The sequence below is a fragment of the Narcine bancroftii genome, chromosome 5 (assembly GCF_036971445.1).
Source record: "Narcine bancroftii isolate sNarBan1 chromosome 5, sNarBan1.hap1, whole genome shotgun sequence".
In the NCBI taxonomy this organism is placed as follows: Eukaryota; Metazoa; Chordata; class Chondrichthyes; order Torpediniformes; family Narcinidae; genus Narcine; species Narcine bancroftii.
Window position 1 is genome coordinate 211,221,713 of NC_091473.1, and position 15,148 is coordinate 211,236,860.

The following is a 15,148-nucleotide window of genomic DNA, read 5'->3' on the forward strand; positions in this document are numbered from 1 at the left end:
AATCCGCACTCCAGAGGAGTAAACCGATGCTGGGAGCTGTGCTCCCGTCTACAGTTTGGGCTGTGAAGGTGGAGAGGGGAATATTGTGTCAGAGAGACTGTGTTCAAGGGGCGGTGACTTTGACTGGAGTCTCTGTGTTTGTGGATCCGACCTTAGTGCCGGATTTGCCGGCCCATCCTGTGAAAGATGACAAGATTTCCCTGTCACGGGATAGCGCCGGCCCCCAGCTCAGTGCTGAACGACAAAGTTTTGGTTAGTTTTAATATTTCTGTCGGAAAGCAGGAAACATGTCGGTGATTGGGGGAGAGAACGCGGTCGGTGCAGGAATGAAACGGGTTTAACGGGAAGTGTCTCATTGAATTATGATCTAAATCCCTTTACAACAAACATTCGGTCCTCGGAGACAGTCGGGGGTGAGTCCGGGACTCCGGGGTTTCCGATTTTAATAGGAATGGGAGAATTTGGGAGGGGACAGAAACACAGAGAGGCGGTGGTGGCGGGAGCTGACAGCAGGATGTTTCCGCCCCGTCCGCTCGCTGCCTTTAAGTTGCTCTGTGCTGCCGCCTCCCGCTTCATTTCTCACTCAGTTCTGAAACTCGGAGAGAATTTGTGCAGAGCCGCCGACATGACCGAGACCGCAGCAGCCGAAGCGGCTCCTCCTGCCACTCCCGGCGCCCAAACCAAGGCTCCCAAGAAGAAGAAGGCGGCCGCTCGGCCCAAGCCAGCCGGTCCCAGGCTGGGCGATCAGATCGACAAGATTGTGGCTGATTGCCGCGAGCGCGGGGGGATGTCCTACTTCGCCATAAAGAAGGCTCTGGCCGACGGCGGCGTCGATGTGCATAAGTCCGCCTCGCACATCAAGACGAGCATCAAGAGGAAATTGGACAGCGGCCTCCTGGTTCAATGCAAAGGCTCGGGCTTGTCGGGTCACTTCAAGGCCGGGAAGAAAGAAAGGACAGTGACATTGGCAAAGAAAGCGAAGAAACCAGCGGCCACGGCGTCGAAGTCCAGGAAGTCGGTGGCAAAGAAATCTTCGGCCAAAAGACCAGTCATCAAGAAATCTCCCTCCAAGAAACCCGCGGCCAAGAAATCTCCCAGCAAGAAACACGGCGCCAAGAAACCAGCGGCTAAAAAGACGGCGGCCAAGAAGGCGACCCCGAAGAAGTTCAAGAGCCCCCCGAAGGCCAAAGTCACTAAGGTGAAGGCGACCAAAAAGGTTGTAAAATCCAGGGCCCGGCCGAAATCTAAACCCAAGGCAGCGGCCAAGAAGTGAAAGAAAAAGCTCAACGTGTAAACTCCTGACCCCAACGGCTCTTCTCAGAGCCACTCACATCCCTCAGTGAAGAGCTGCACCCCAGTCACGTCACTCCTGTCCCGGCACCGCGTTCACATTCCAGCGGGGAATCATTCACGCGAAGCCCCACCATCCCCGGTAACTCCACCACATTCTCTGCACCCGCCCGATCACCAGTGTCACAGAGAACGGCATGTCCGGGACCTGCCTCACTCAGTCTGGGGATGTGGTCGGCTCAAGTGTCCGTTCAAGTTTCTGCGACTGCGGAGCTTTTGTTAAAAGTCACGCTCGTGTCCGTCTGGGTCTGTCCTCGTCCTCTCCCAATAGTGAACTTAGCCTGGGTGTGTTAAATGGGACCTTAGGATGTTGCACTCGGTCGCTACAAAAAAAAATCAACACCGATTTAACGGCTCAGAATCGGCTACACAGTCCAATCTGACCGCGGTGTCCCAGGCTTTGTGTTACCCCTCCCGTTAGTCGCGGAATTAAGCAGTATCCCGCGTCCGTGCACAACCGCTTGTTTCTCGACCGATTTCCCCTTTTACTGATTTAATTGACCTGGAGAATGGGGTTTAGCTAAGTAGACGTCATCCTATGTCGGGATATGGATTGGGGATCAACTCTTAACTTTAATTCTATTCCGGACGCGACCATTCTCCGTTCAATTCAGCACAAAAACTTGCCCAAATACATGCTCTCCCCCGCCCGGTCAGCCCTTCCAGACACTGGGTGGCTCTGAAAAGAGCCTTTGGTCACTGGGTTCACGTCGTGCCGCTTCACTTATTAGCTCCGCCGGTTTTCTTGGGCAACAGCACGGCCTGGATATTGGGCAGCACCCCGCCCTGAGCGATGGTTACCCCTCCCAGCAGCTTGTTGAGCTCCTCGTCGTTGCGGACGGCCAGCTGCAGGTGTCTGGGGATGATACGGGTCTTCTTATTGTCCCGGGCCGCGTTACCGGCCAGCTCGAGGATTTCAGCCGTCAGGTACTCGAGCACAGCAGCCAGATAGACCGGGGCTCCGGCGCCCACCCGCTCAGCATAGTTGCCCTTTCTCAGGAGCCTGTGAACACGGCCCACAGGGAACTGCAGTCCGGCCCGGGACGAGCGAGACTTGGCCTTGGACCGAGCTTTACCGCCAGATTTCCCTCGTCCACTCATCTCCACAATTTCACCAAATCCTTCAATATCAATAAGAAATGAGGTCGCAGTCGCCCTTTTTGTACCTTTTGGAGGAATGGAAAGGGAGCCTGATGATTGGACCTTCAGTGCTCACTGTCATTGGCTGAGCAAAGTCCCCATTCGAGAGCAACCAATGAACAGGCGGCAGCTCGTTGAACGGGGAGAATAACGGCCCGTTTCCCCAATCGCCGAAATGTGTAAAGGCCGTGAAATTTCATCTGTGCAGAGTCTGAAAACAAGTTGTTCTGAATCTGATTGTTGCCGTGATTTCTGCTCATCAGTGATCACTCAATCACGACATATTTACATCGTGTGTATTCATGTCCTGAGAATCGCTGTGAAGTTACCCGATTTATTTCAAGAAACAGATGCGGGAAAGGAAACGATTCTCAGCAGTAAATGTCCCTCCGGGAAAACACCGTGAACTGACTGATCTGGGGTGGTGATGGCTTTGGGGGCAGTAGCATCATGCGGGGGTTCAGATCATAGAACGCACCCACAGTAGCAATTGAACAGCGAGAACGCTTGTATTTTGCCCACATTAATCTCTCCTAATTCTCAAAATATTAATGACCGTGAAAAACAGATGAGAATAAAACGTTTCCGTGGCCCTTCAGTGGCATGAATTCAACAGCGACACCAGGAACATGCAGCACTGAAACCGCAAACTTACATCAACACAAACTGTGAGAATAAACGCGTGAAGCGGAAATTTCAGAATAATCAATCGCTCGGAAATTATTATGGAAACTGTGGTACAACACTTTCAGTGAGACTGTGAGTGGCTCTTAAAAGAGCCGTTGGGTTTTCTGTCTGTCTGGTCAGTTCCCTGTGAAGCTTTACTTGGAGCTGGTGTACTTGGTCACCGCCTTTGTCCCTTCCGACACGGCGTGTTTGGCCAACTCCCCGGGTAGCAGCAGGCGCACGGCGGTCTGGATCTCCCGGGAACTGATGGTTGACCTCTTGTTGTAATGGGCCAGGCGGGAAGCCTCGCCCGCGATGCGCTCGAAAATATCGTTAACGAACGAGTTCATGATGCTCATGGCCTTGGAGGAGATCCCGGTGTCGGGATGAACCTGCTTCATCACCTTGTAGATGTAGATGGAGTAACTCTCCTTCCTCACCCTCCTGCGCTTCTTGCCGGCTTTGCCTGCTGGTTTGGCCAGCGCTTTCTTGGCGCCCTTCTTGGGAGCTGGTTTCTGCTGCTCAGGCATTTCCACAATCCCCTTCAAACACTGAAACAACCACATCTGAGAGTGCAGGTTAAATAGACAGCCCCATCGCCCTATGCTAATGAGGGATTGGAGACGGGAAGGATTGTCATTGGTGATGTATTTTGCGGTGACACGTTCTGGTTGGATACCCGAGCGAACAAATCACAGCGCCTCGCTCCGCCAATCAGAAGTCGCTCTCTCTCTGTCCGGGTCACTGCGGACGGGGTATCGGAGCCGATTTGGTGGAATTCCCGCTGCCGTTTAACACAGGTGAAAGCACGGAATTGTGGAGAGTGTGTGGGGGTGATTTAATTATATCAGAAAACTTGGAGGCAGGTGGATGTTTGAAAATAAAGAAAAAGCAAATAAAATGTTCACAAAATACAAAAAATGATGATTGCTAAAATTGTAAACCGGCAGCAGGAGACCGGGGGGGGGGGGCAGTTTAGGAGTGAGTGTTGACCTGTGAGGTCCATTTATGTGTGAAAGCGGGGTGTCAGGGAGATATTGTCCCCACCGGGTGTCTTTACGGTGGACGGGGATAAAACCGGTGTCTTCGTCCGGAGGACGGGGGTGAGTTATTGGATCGGATAAACATTGGAGGAGAGAGGGTGTTAGTGAGTTTAGCACCTGTGGAATGGACCAGTCCCTGAAATCTATTCCATGCTGTTAAAGGGCGGGGGCGGGGGGAGAGTGTGAAGCCTTTGGCATCATGTTTTCGCTTTTCTCCAGCTGCAGCCAGTGGGGCTGGAGGAGTGGGGAATGAGAACGAACAGTGGTGGCCTTTTCTCAGTCCAAAACGGTGGGAAATATATCTTTACCTCTTGAGGACACTGCGAGAGTTGCTGAGATCTAAAAGAAGCGTGCTCCCCCTCCCCTTCAGGATGCCTCGTGCGAATGTGTTGGGGGCGGGGGGAGCATGATTGACAGTTTCCATTGCCGAAACCGACGGGGAGAACGGGACACGTGGTGGTGATTGGTCTGGAGACGGGTCCGAGCGAGTTTCTGAAGTCGAACAAGATGGGAAGAGATGATGAGGGGGTGGGTCCAGTGCGCGATAAAGGGAGGTCACATGTTTTATTTCCCTTTTTGTCTCCGTTTGAAGGCGAGTAAATGTAACGTTTTCAGACGCCCGATGCATTGTGGGGAAATGTGTCGACTTCTTTTCTGCTCAATCAACCTGATGCTCAGAGTGTGAGGAGGGGTGGAGAAGCTTAATGAAAGGGGCGCGCAGTCGGGGATTCTCACACTGTCGGAGGGAGGCAACTTCGTGGATCGGGGAAGTAAATCACAAAAATCGGTACACGACATATTTGAAGTAAAAACACTAAATGCTGGAGAGGTTCAGCTGATCAAAGGTAAACATACATAACCTTCGTCAAGCCTGACCTGCTAAGCTTCTCCAGCATTTTCAGCATTTAGTGTTTTTAATAAGTGCATGGGGGTTCATCAGAATCAGGATTTATTGTCACGAACAAGTCATGAAATTCAGTGTTTTGCGGCAGTATCACAGTGTAGAAATAGAAGTACCTGAACAGAAATTGCTCGAGACAAAAATTTAGAACAAAGAACATTTATTATAACAACAATGCAAAGTTGGGTGCTTTCCCTTACCCTGGGAATACACACACACACTGGGGCTCACCCAACTTTTATACAGTGAATTTCAGTATAGTAATACTCTCCCCCTTACATTCTTCTGCCTCCTGGATGGGTTTGGCATTAGGCAATCCTACCTGCCTAAGTGCTGTTTCTGTGACTTGGAGGACCCGGGGGTATCCCGTCGGTGTCCCTTCATGTTATTATCCTCATTGTCCTTATTCACAACCCTGCCCTTGTCCCCATTCACACCTTTCCGACTCTCAGAGCTACAGTCTCTTCATATGCAGAGTTCGCTAATCCTGTCTAGGGTTTACTAATTTAATATGTATAACTTGGTACATCCGTGTAAGGCTTACTAATTAAATATGTAGAACTTGGCACTTCTGTCTAGGGCTAGGAGACCCTTATCTCACCCAGACTATCTCTACTTCCTACATTCTATTATTCCTTGCCTCTCCTTATCTTATTCATACGGTGGGCTCACTGATCCTGTCGAAAGGACTGTCGAAAGTTCTTATCTTACATAGGCTGACTCTGCTTCCTGCATCCCAATTTCCATGCTTAGCCTGTTCATACTGGCTTAATCCATCACTCCATGTGTCTGTACTAGTTTCCCCATCTTTCATATTTTTATGTCAAGTTTCCTCATCTCTCACAATCCTCACTTCTCTTTTAGATCAGTGACACTGATCTGTCAAATTACCTGTGGATTTGGCAAAGTTGGTCTTTCTCCCAGCGGGTCAATAAACGAATTGCAGTGTCATAAGCATCCATTTGGGAAACACACATCCTTTGGGTTATAGAAACAGGGGTCCGCAAAATCATGAAATGAATACAAGCATTTAGGTAGGGGAGCACCACAATGTAGTGAGTCCTGCTGCTATAAGGGCTGTGAGTATCAGGCTCCAGTTTTCAGTAAAAAGTCTAGTCCATCCCACATCAGTCCAAGGTTGCCAAGTCTGAATATGGGCATGGGCAGATTCTTGTCGAAGTCCTGAAGCAGTGTCTTTAGCCGCCTGACTGTTGTAAGCATTGTCAGTACTGAGTCTCGCACAGACGCTGCCTCCAGCAGCCAAGGAGCAATAGAGAGCCAGGCGGTTTTGTGGAATCATTGCTAGTAGCTGCCGTCTTTCTTCAGCCCCTACATTAAGGGCCATCGCCGTCCGTTCGGCGACGATCTCCAAAGCCGCCTGGAGTCTGAACAAACGATTTAAATGCTCAGCAGCTTTAGTATTCTGGAGCTGTTTACTTCGTTGACCATTGGAACTCCCCTTGCAGTGGTGGTATTTAACATTTGGAATGGCTGTGTAACCCAAAGGATGCTTTAGAATAGCACAGGTTGGGGAGGGGTGTTTCTTGTCACTTAATCTGTGAGTTGTAGCCTGTCTGCGAACACAAGCATATGTATCAACTCTCTCTCTGCCACATGTACAATCCTGACAATTATCCTGTCTGCCTTTGTGCCCACATCTGCTTTGTGCTAAACGTTTAAAACTGATCTTGTTAATATCTGCAGAGTCCAAAATACCAGTAAAATCATCATATTGAGAGGTGTTCTGTTCCCCTGGTCCACATTTGAAATCTTTATTAACCCCTACCTTACTATGATCGTACCCTATATCTATGTCCCATCTACATTCTAAAGTAAAATAATGGCCATCTATGCTGCCCCTATTCCAGGAGGACTTAATACATTTTGAATACTTCAGTGATGTTCCAGAATTTGGGAGGCAACAATTAAACAGTACAATAAATAATAAAAACAACATTACAAGACTTTTTCCCGGCGTAGTGTAACTTTCAAGTCAGGATGAAGGACTGCACGCCACGTGGAGGGTGGATTTTGAAGATCTGTAGTCTGTGGTTCAGCAGCTCGTTTGATTCGTTGGATGTGGCTCCAACCCTTTTCTTTCATTCATACAGCAGTGTCTGTAATCAAAAATACACAGTAGGGGCCATCCCAGACAGGTTTTAGTTGTTTATCTTGCCAAGCTTTAACAAATACCCAATCACCAGGTTTAATAGAATGAATTGGATATTCCAGGGGGGGGGGGGGAGTTTGAGCTAGTAAACCCTTCTGTTTTAAATCAAGTAGTGAAGCAGACAGTTCCTGTAAATATTTAGAGATATATTGGTCATTAGCCTCAGGGATGGGAGTATCAGTATTGTGAGAGATGAGTACAACTGATATAAAAATATGAAAATGAAGAAACTAAAATTGATACATGGGTAAATGAATAAAGCCAGTATGAACAGGATAAGACATGGATATTAGAATGCAGGAAGCAGAATCAGTCTGAGTAAGATAAGAATCTCCTAGCCTAGACAGAATCAGCAAGTTCACTGTATGAATGAGATAAGGGTCTTCTAGCCCCAGATAGAATTAGCAGGTTTGCATATATGATTAGTAAGCCTTAGACAGGTATTAGCCAGTTCTACATATGAAGAGGACACAGCCTGAGGGTCGGGAAGGTGTAAATTAGAACAAAGACAGAGTTGTGAATAAGGACAATGAGGGCAATGGCATGATAAGACACCGACAGGATACCCCCTGGTCCTCCAAGTGCACAGAAACAAGGCAGGATTTCCTAATGCCAAACCTCTCCAGGAGGCAGAAGAATGTAAGGGGGGGGGGGGGGTTATTCCTATACTGAGATAAACTGTATAAAAGTTGGGTGAGCCCCAGTGTATGTGTGTGTTCCCATGGTAATGGGAAGCACCCAACTTTGCATTGTTGTTTAATAAATGTTCTTTGTTCTCAATTTTTGTCTCGAGCAATTTCTGTGAAGGTACATCTATTTCTAACAAATAGGGGCTCGTCCGGGATCACACTCCCTCCACTGACAGAGTGCCCGACGACGGGGGTAGGTGCACCCCAGCTGATTCAGCTGGACTCACGGACGGAGGGTGACTGGTCAGTGGATGAAGTGAGTGATATCCGAGAAGAGGCATTGAGAACAAACAACGAGAGGATGTTGAGGAAGCGCGCTAGAGATTGCTACTGGAACTCGGTAAGAGGAATTCTACTTGCCTGTTAGTATGGGAAGTGTTGGTAGTAAGGAAGAGAATCCTAGTGAAGGATGTGAGAATCAGATAACCACGTACAGCCCATTGGGATTAATGTTATCTGATTGTGGCGCGGGAAGAACCCGTGGAAGGAACAAACTGACGATCGTCAGGTATTGTCGTGTAGAATGGGTTAAAAGCCCGATTAAAGGCACTCCGTATACTGGCCAAAGCTCGGATCCGAGGAAGACTGGATGTGTCAAGCATTGAACATCTGGCTCTATCAAAACCAAAGAGATAATCTTGAGAGCAGGGAATATGCAGCCTGCTGGCTCAGGGGATCGTTTGATCAACTGGTTTTGAATGAAAAAGAATGCAAGGACAAGAGAGATGAGGAACCTTTTGTCCCTGAAACACAAGGATGGGATGTGTTACGTTCCCTTCCTCCACCTTATGTTCCTCCTATGATGGCTCCTATCTTTCCTCCCCCTCCTATGCTCTACCCTTCTGCACCTTTCCCTCCTCCCCCACAGCTAGAGAAAAGAGAAGAGAGTAGGAGTGGTATGATGACCCTTCACAAAGTACTCAATTACCACCTCTATTGACAAGAGAGAGAGGCGACTTTAATTCAGAGCAGTGTGAGACCCTCCGGGAAGAAAGGGCAGAACCCTTTGATTCATTTCCCAGAGAGCAGGAACCTAGACATAATAAGCCAGAAACTAACTGGATGAGACCTTTACAGGAAGTTCCCATGGGAGGGGGTCTCGGTTTTGTAAATGTGCCCCTGACTAGTCCAGAGGTGTGTAATTTTAAGAGAGAATGCCCAATGCAAGCCAGGGAGACACAACCTTACGCGAGCTCTCCACTGGCCATCGTGTCAGAGGTGCACCAAAGAAGAGGTACAAGGACTGCTTAAATAAATATCTTGGTGCCTGCCACATTGACCACCGCCAGTGGGCTGATATCGCCTCAAACCGTGCATCTTGGCGCCTCACAGTTCAGCGGGCAGCAACCTCCTTTGAAGAAGACCACAGAGCCCACCTCACTGACAAAAGACAAAGGAGGAAAAACCCAACACCCAACCCCAACCAACAAATTTTCCCCTGCAACCGCTGCAACCGTGTCTGCCTGTCCCGCATCGGACTTGTCAGCCACAAACGAGCCTGCAGCTGACGTGGACATTTACCCCCTCCATAAATCTTCGTCCACGAAGCCAAGCCAAAGAAGACTATTCAGTTTGTATACATGAATCCAGTACTATGTAACAATTTAATATTTACCTCATGGTGAAGGGAAAGAGTAATGTAAGTAAGGGGCAGCCACAGTATGTAGCAAAGTTGGCTGATTACAGTAGGTTTAGAATTGCCTGCTCCCAAAATACAAAAGAGAGGATATGTATGAAACAATTTAGTAGGAATGTTAAGACAGAAGGAGGTGTTGATTAGCACAAACAAAAGAATCCTGACAGAGACTGTCAGAAACAAAGAGAATGGAATCAGTAAGAAGCTAAGACAGAAGGAGGTGTTTAGTAGAACAGAAGAATATGGCCAGATGAGAACAAAGAAATAATTAGAAATATCTGGGATATGAATTGATTTCTGATCAAAACAACAGGATATTCTGACCTTGAGGATTAAAAAAAAATGGGAGCTCTACACCCCAGATAACTGCAGAGCAGGAAATTACGTGATAAATCTCATGCAAGAAATCTAGCAAAGAAAGCCAACTTTTGTTCTGTGTAAGGTTGAGCTATATAAACTGTAGAGACTGGACAGTAGAGGTCAGTCTTGGGGAATAGCTCACTGTGCAGGTGACCTATGAACGAATGACTGAACCAGAGCTCTGTTAAGCTTTATTCTTATGCTGTGTAATAAACTGATTCTCCTATCACTTCATTTAACAAATACACTGAACTCAGACGCCCCATAGTAAATGGTTTAGTCTGATTGACCTCAAAGATGCTTTCTGGACCTGTCCATTAGCAACAAAGAGCAGAGACATGTTTGCTTTTGAATGGGAAAATCCTTTTACTGGACATAAGAATCAATACTGGTGGACTGTCCTTCCCCAGGGCTTTACAGAATCACCAAATTTATTCGGTCAGGTCTTAGAATCCTCAAGGATGTGCTGAACAATTAGATCAATTTTTGGGACCAAATACATATACCTGGGATGAGTTAACATCTATCTTTAAAACACTCTTTGCTTTGGCATGACCAGGGAATAACCCAGCTTCTACAGATCACACAAAAAGCATTTGACCAGAGGTCTGAGGATAAGCAGAAAGGAAAGGCTAAGATTTTGATGCAGGCAGTCAAGGGAGTAGTGGAGGAACAACAAGGAAAGGGTAGGGACTGTGTGCCAGCTCCTGGACATTGGGAGAAGCGCCGGGAGTGGGAGAGTAGAGAACAGAGATAATTTCATAAATCACAACTTCTCACTTCAGTCACTGACCAAAATTAATTAAAATTCATGCTGAAATGTAAATGTCATAAATATGTAAGATAAAGAAAGGATCTGATGTGTAAAGTGGCTGGATCAGCCAGTTGAAGGGGGAGTGTGCATGTCCCTTTAAGCACATTGTGGCACTTGAAATTGAGGGCTTCAGGCTCCTGTCTTGCAGTTAGAGGTATGGAGCCCTATCAATAGATTTAGTACGTCTCGGCTTCTGGAAGATTGGCATGTTACAGAGAAATTGGCATGGCACCAATGTTTCTTGATTCAATAATGACTCCACAAGCTCCAGGATTCATGCAGCAGAACTTTAAGTGCAATATAATAGAAACTAGCCTGTACTTAAATGATTATGTGTGCAATCTTCATAAGAACATCTTTTAACTTTTTTTGGTGCCGGTTTTACAGACTGTTTTAAATAAGGCCAGCTCCTGTGAGATGTGGCACGAGCCATTTAATGTTTAAAATTACAATAGCAATGTTAAATAATCATCAGATTCGTTGCCGTCGGCAGTGACAAAGACATGTCTTATTCCCACTCTGCTATTTTAAAATAAATTCATTTAGAATATAGTTAATATCAGTCGCTGAATCATTATGGCTAATTGTGTACTTAAGGCAGAACTAAAGGTTGAATATGTTTCAAGTTCTCTCGCAGGGGCTCTTGTGCTGCAGTGTCTGTTATGTACTCACTCTAACAAATTGCATGTTGGTTGCCCCATACAGACAGGCAGCTTCAACTGCGTTTTAATAAAGTCTAATATATTCAAAACCCATGGAAATATGGTTTGTGTTTCTTTTTACAATTATTCTAAATATAACATTTACACTAACACAAAGAAAAGTCAGGTTGTTATGGTAAACGGTATCTTGCCCCAGAACGATTTTGGAAACTATTGTAAAAAAAACCAGATAAGGCATTAAATTGCAGCTATTCACTTTTAATTAGCATTTCACCAAGTAAACAGGATCGTGAACTAATAAATCCTGGGAATACATGGGCAGTTAATTAAGACAGAAGGGTTTATTAGTTCCAAACCCACCCCTAGAATATCCTATTCATTTTATTAAATCTGGTGATTGGGTTTATGTCAAAGCATGGCAAGATAACCCACTGAAACCTGTCTGGGATGGCCCCTATTGTGTACTTTTAATTACAGACACTGCCGTGCGAATGAAAGAAAAAGGCTGGAGCCACAACCAACGAATTAAACCAGCTACTGAACCACAGAATAACAACATTGATAATTTACCCTCCACCTGACATGCAGTCCTTCATCCTTCTGATCTCAAAGTTACACTACACCGGGATAAAGTGCCGTAATGTTGTTTTTACCATTTACTGTATTGTTTACTTGTTGCTTGCCAATTTCTGGGACATCACTTAATTACTGACAATGTATTAAGTCCTCCTGGAATAGGGGCAGCAGAGGTGACAATTTTTTTTCCTTTAGAATGTAGACAGAGCATAGATATAATGTATAGTCATAGTGGGATATGGGTTAACAAGGGATTTCAACACGGACCAGGGGAACTCAACAGCTTTACTGGAATAGATTTAATTTGTATTTTAGCCTACACAAGTATTAAAGACAGGAGTTCTAAACGCACAGCACAGAGGAGATGGTGGGACAAAGACAGGCAGAATGCTAGTCAGGATTGTACATGTGGCAGAGATAAAGTTAATACATCTGCTAATTTACACAGACAGGCTTGGACACACAAGTTCAATGATACTTGTGCTAATGTTAGCAGACAAGCTGCAACACACAGGTTAAACAATAAGAAACAACCCTCCCCAACTTGGTCTCTTCTCAAACATCCTTTGGGTCCCTCAGACATTCAGAATGATAAGCACCACCTCGTTAAGTGGAGTTCCAGTTGTAAACGACGTAAGCTGCTACAGAACGCTAAAGCTGCTTGGCATTTAAACCGTTTAATCAGACTCCAGGCAGCCTTGGACATCATCATCAAACAGAGAGCAATGGCCCTGAATTTAGGGGCTGAAGAAAAATGACAGATATGAGCCACAGTTCAACAGAACCGCCTGGCTCTCAATTACTCGTTGGCTGCTGAAGGCAGCGTTTGTGAAAGACTGGTTAAGGACAATGCTCACAATGGTCAGGCGGTTAAAGACACTTCTTCAGGAGTTCAAAAATCTTCCCATGCCCAGGTTCAGACGTGGCAACCTTGGTCCGGTGTGGGATGGACTAGACTTTTTATTGGTAACTGGAGTCTGAGACCCACAGCCCTTATAGCAGCTGGACTCGCTATTCTGACCATTATGGTGCTCCCTTGCCTGAAGACTTGTGTGCAGTATTTAATTAATCGAACCCCTCGTCAGAATACTATTACCCAAAGGATGTATTTTTCCCAACTTCTATCTGATGACATTGAGACTGCAGTTCGTTTACTGACCAGCTGGGAAAAAGACCAAGTTTGCAAGTAATACATTTCAGTTGAGAGATCAGTAATACTGATTTAAAAGAAAAGTGAGGATTGTGAGAGATGAGTACAACTGATATAAAAATATGAAAATGAAGAAACTAAAATTGATACATGGGTAAATGAATAAAGCCAGTATGAACAGGATAAGACATGGATATTAGAATGCAGGAAGCAGAATCAGTCTGAGTAAGATAAGAATCTCCTAGCCTAGACAGAATCAGCAAATTCACTGTATGAATGAGATAAGGGTCTTCTAGCCCCAGATAGAATTAGCAGGTTTGCATATATAGTTAGTAAGCCTTAGACAGTATTAGCCAGTTCTACATATGAAGAGGACACAGCCCTGAGGGTCGGGAAGGTGTAAATTAGAACAAAGAGAGGGTTGTGAATAAGGACAATGAGGGCAATGACATGATGAGACACCGACAGGATACCCCCTGGTCCTCCAAGTTCACAGAAACAGCACATAGGCAGGCAGGATTGCCTAATGACAAACCTATCCAGGAGGCAGAAGAATGTAAGGGGGAGGGTATTCCTATACTGAAATAAACTGTATAAAAGTTGGGTGAGCCCCAGTGTATGTGTGTATTCCCAGGGTAAGGGGAAGCACCCAACTTTGCATTGTTGTATAATAAATGTTCTTTGTTCTCAATTTTTGTCTCGAGCAATTTCAGTGAAGGTACATCACTGAATCCCATGTAAGGAAGACCAAACATCATCTCATATGGTGAGACAGCAAGGTCTTTACGAGGAGCTGTGCGAATCTTGATTAAAGCTAAGGGTAAGCATTTAATTCAGGAGAGGCCAGTTTCCTCATGAAGTCGAGTGAGCTGATATTTCAAAGTCTGATTCATTCGCTCAACCCGGCCCGAACTCTGGGGGTGCCGTGGGGTATGAAGCTGCCAGTCAATGCCCAATCTTTTACAAACCCCCTGGAATACCCGAGAAGTAAAGTGTGTACCACGATCCGAGTCAATGGTCTGGATCATCCCATACCGTGGAATCACAGAATCCAGCAGTACTCTGATAACGGTGCTAGCATGATCATTCGAGGTCGGGAAAGCCTCAACCCATCGCATGAAATGATCTACCATCACCAACAGGTACTTGTAAACACCTATCTTAGGTAACTCTGTGAAATCCACTTGTATTCGTTGGAAAGGGCGTACAGCGATATCGCGACCGCTAGGCATTACCTGGCGCATGACTTTCTTATTAATTTTCTGACAAATTGGGCACCCCTGAGTACTTTGCTTGGCTATAGTGTATACGCCCGAACAATGAAAGGAATGTACAAAAGTGTCGACAAATGCCTGGGCTCCCCAGTGTGTCTGTTGGTGGAGCTGATCAAACATTTGCCGTGCCAATGCTTTGTTCAGCACTTGGCGTCCTTCGGCTGTCCACCACAACCCATCACTAGTTTGACGCATCCCCTGATCCCTCATATCAACCTCCTCTTCTCATGAAAAGATGGGAGTCTTTTTAAGCTCCTGTGGGATGGGGAGTAACAGCTGCATGTCCTCTTTCACAGTGAGCGCTGCCTGTTTAGCAGCTGCATCTGCCTGTCTGTTGCCCTGTGCTTCAGGGCTGTCACCAGTTTGATGGCCCCGTACATGGACCACAGCTATTTCCTCAGGTAATGTCAGAGCCTCCAAGGATTGGACAATTAGGTTCTCATGCATCAATTTCTGTCCTTTTCCCGTTATCATTCCCCGTTCCTTCCAGATTTTCCCAAAGGTGTGCACTACCCCAAAAGCGTATTTTGAATCTGTGTAGATTGTGCCCACCTTATTTTCCAGACCTTGGAGAGCTTGACAGAGGGCATATAATTCGCAAGACTGGGCTGACCAGTGACCGGGAAGGCGACCGGCTTCAATAACTATCCCCTCATTCCCATCCACTATACTATATCCGCTATAGCGAGTGCCATCAATACAGCGGGAAGAGCCATC

At 46.3% G+C, this 15,148-nt stretch overlaps 3 protein-coding genes across 3 annotated transcripts; 1 reads left to right on the top strand and 2 right to left on the bottom strand.

Annotated features, from left to right (window-relative positions):
- Window positions 1–592: 592 nt before the first annotated feature.
- LOC138764686 (histone H1-like) lies at window positions 593–4,082 on the top strand. The gene has a single exon (XM_069940911.1). It carries the CDS (start codon window positions 626–628, stop codon window positions 1,271–1,273), a length of 648 nt encoding a protein of 215 aa, XP_069797012.1. The 5' UTR covers window positions 593–625; the 3' UTR covers window positions 1,274–4,082.
- Window positions 1,835–2,455, bottom strand: LOC138764687 (histone H2AX-like). Its single transcript, XM_069940912.1, has one exon. It carries the CDS (start codon window positions 2,449–2,451, stop codon window positions 2,071–2,073), a length of 381 nt encoding a protein of 126 aa, XP_069797013.1. The 5' UTR covers window positions 2,452–2,455; the 3' UTR covers window positions 1,835–2,070.
- Window positions 3,206–3,686, bottom strand: LOC138764688 (histone H2B 1/2-like). The gene has a single exon (XM_069940913.1). It carries the CDS (start codon window positions 3,684–3,686, stop codon window positions 3,312–3,314), a length of 375 nt encoding a protein of 124 aa, XP_069797014.1. The 3' UTR covers window positions 3,206–3,311.
- Window positions 4,083–15,148: the final 11,066 nt, after the last annotated feature.

What these genes read in the sequence shown, in the direction of transcription:
- LOC138764686 (XM_069940911.1), top strand. Translation starts at nt 626, where the DNA reads ATGACCGAGACCGCAGCAGCCGAAGCGGCTCCTCCTGCCACTCCCGGC.
- LOC138764687 (XM_069940912.1), bottom strand. Translation starts at nt 2,451, where the DNA reads ATGAGTGGACGAGGGAAATCTGGCGGTAAAGCTCGGTCCAAGGCCAAG.
- LOC138764688 (XM_069940913.1), bottom strand. Translation starts at nt 3,686, where the DNA reads ATGCCTGAGCAGCAGAAACCAGCTCCCAAGAAGGGCGCCAAGAAAGCG.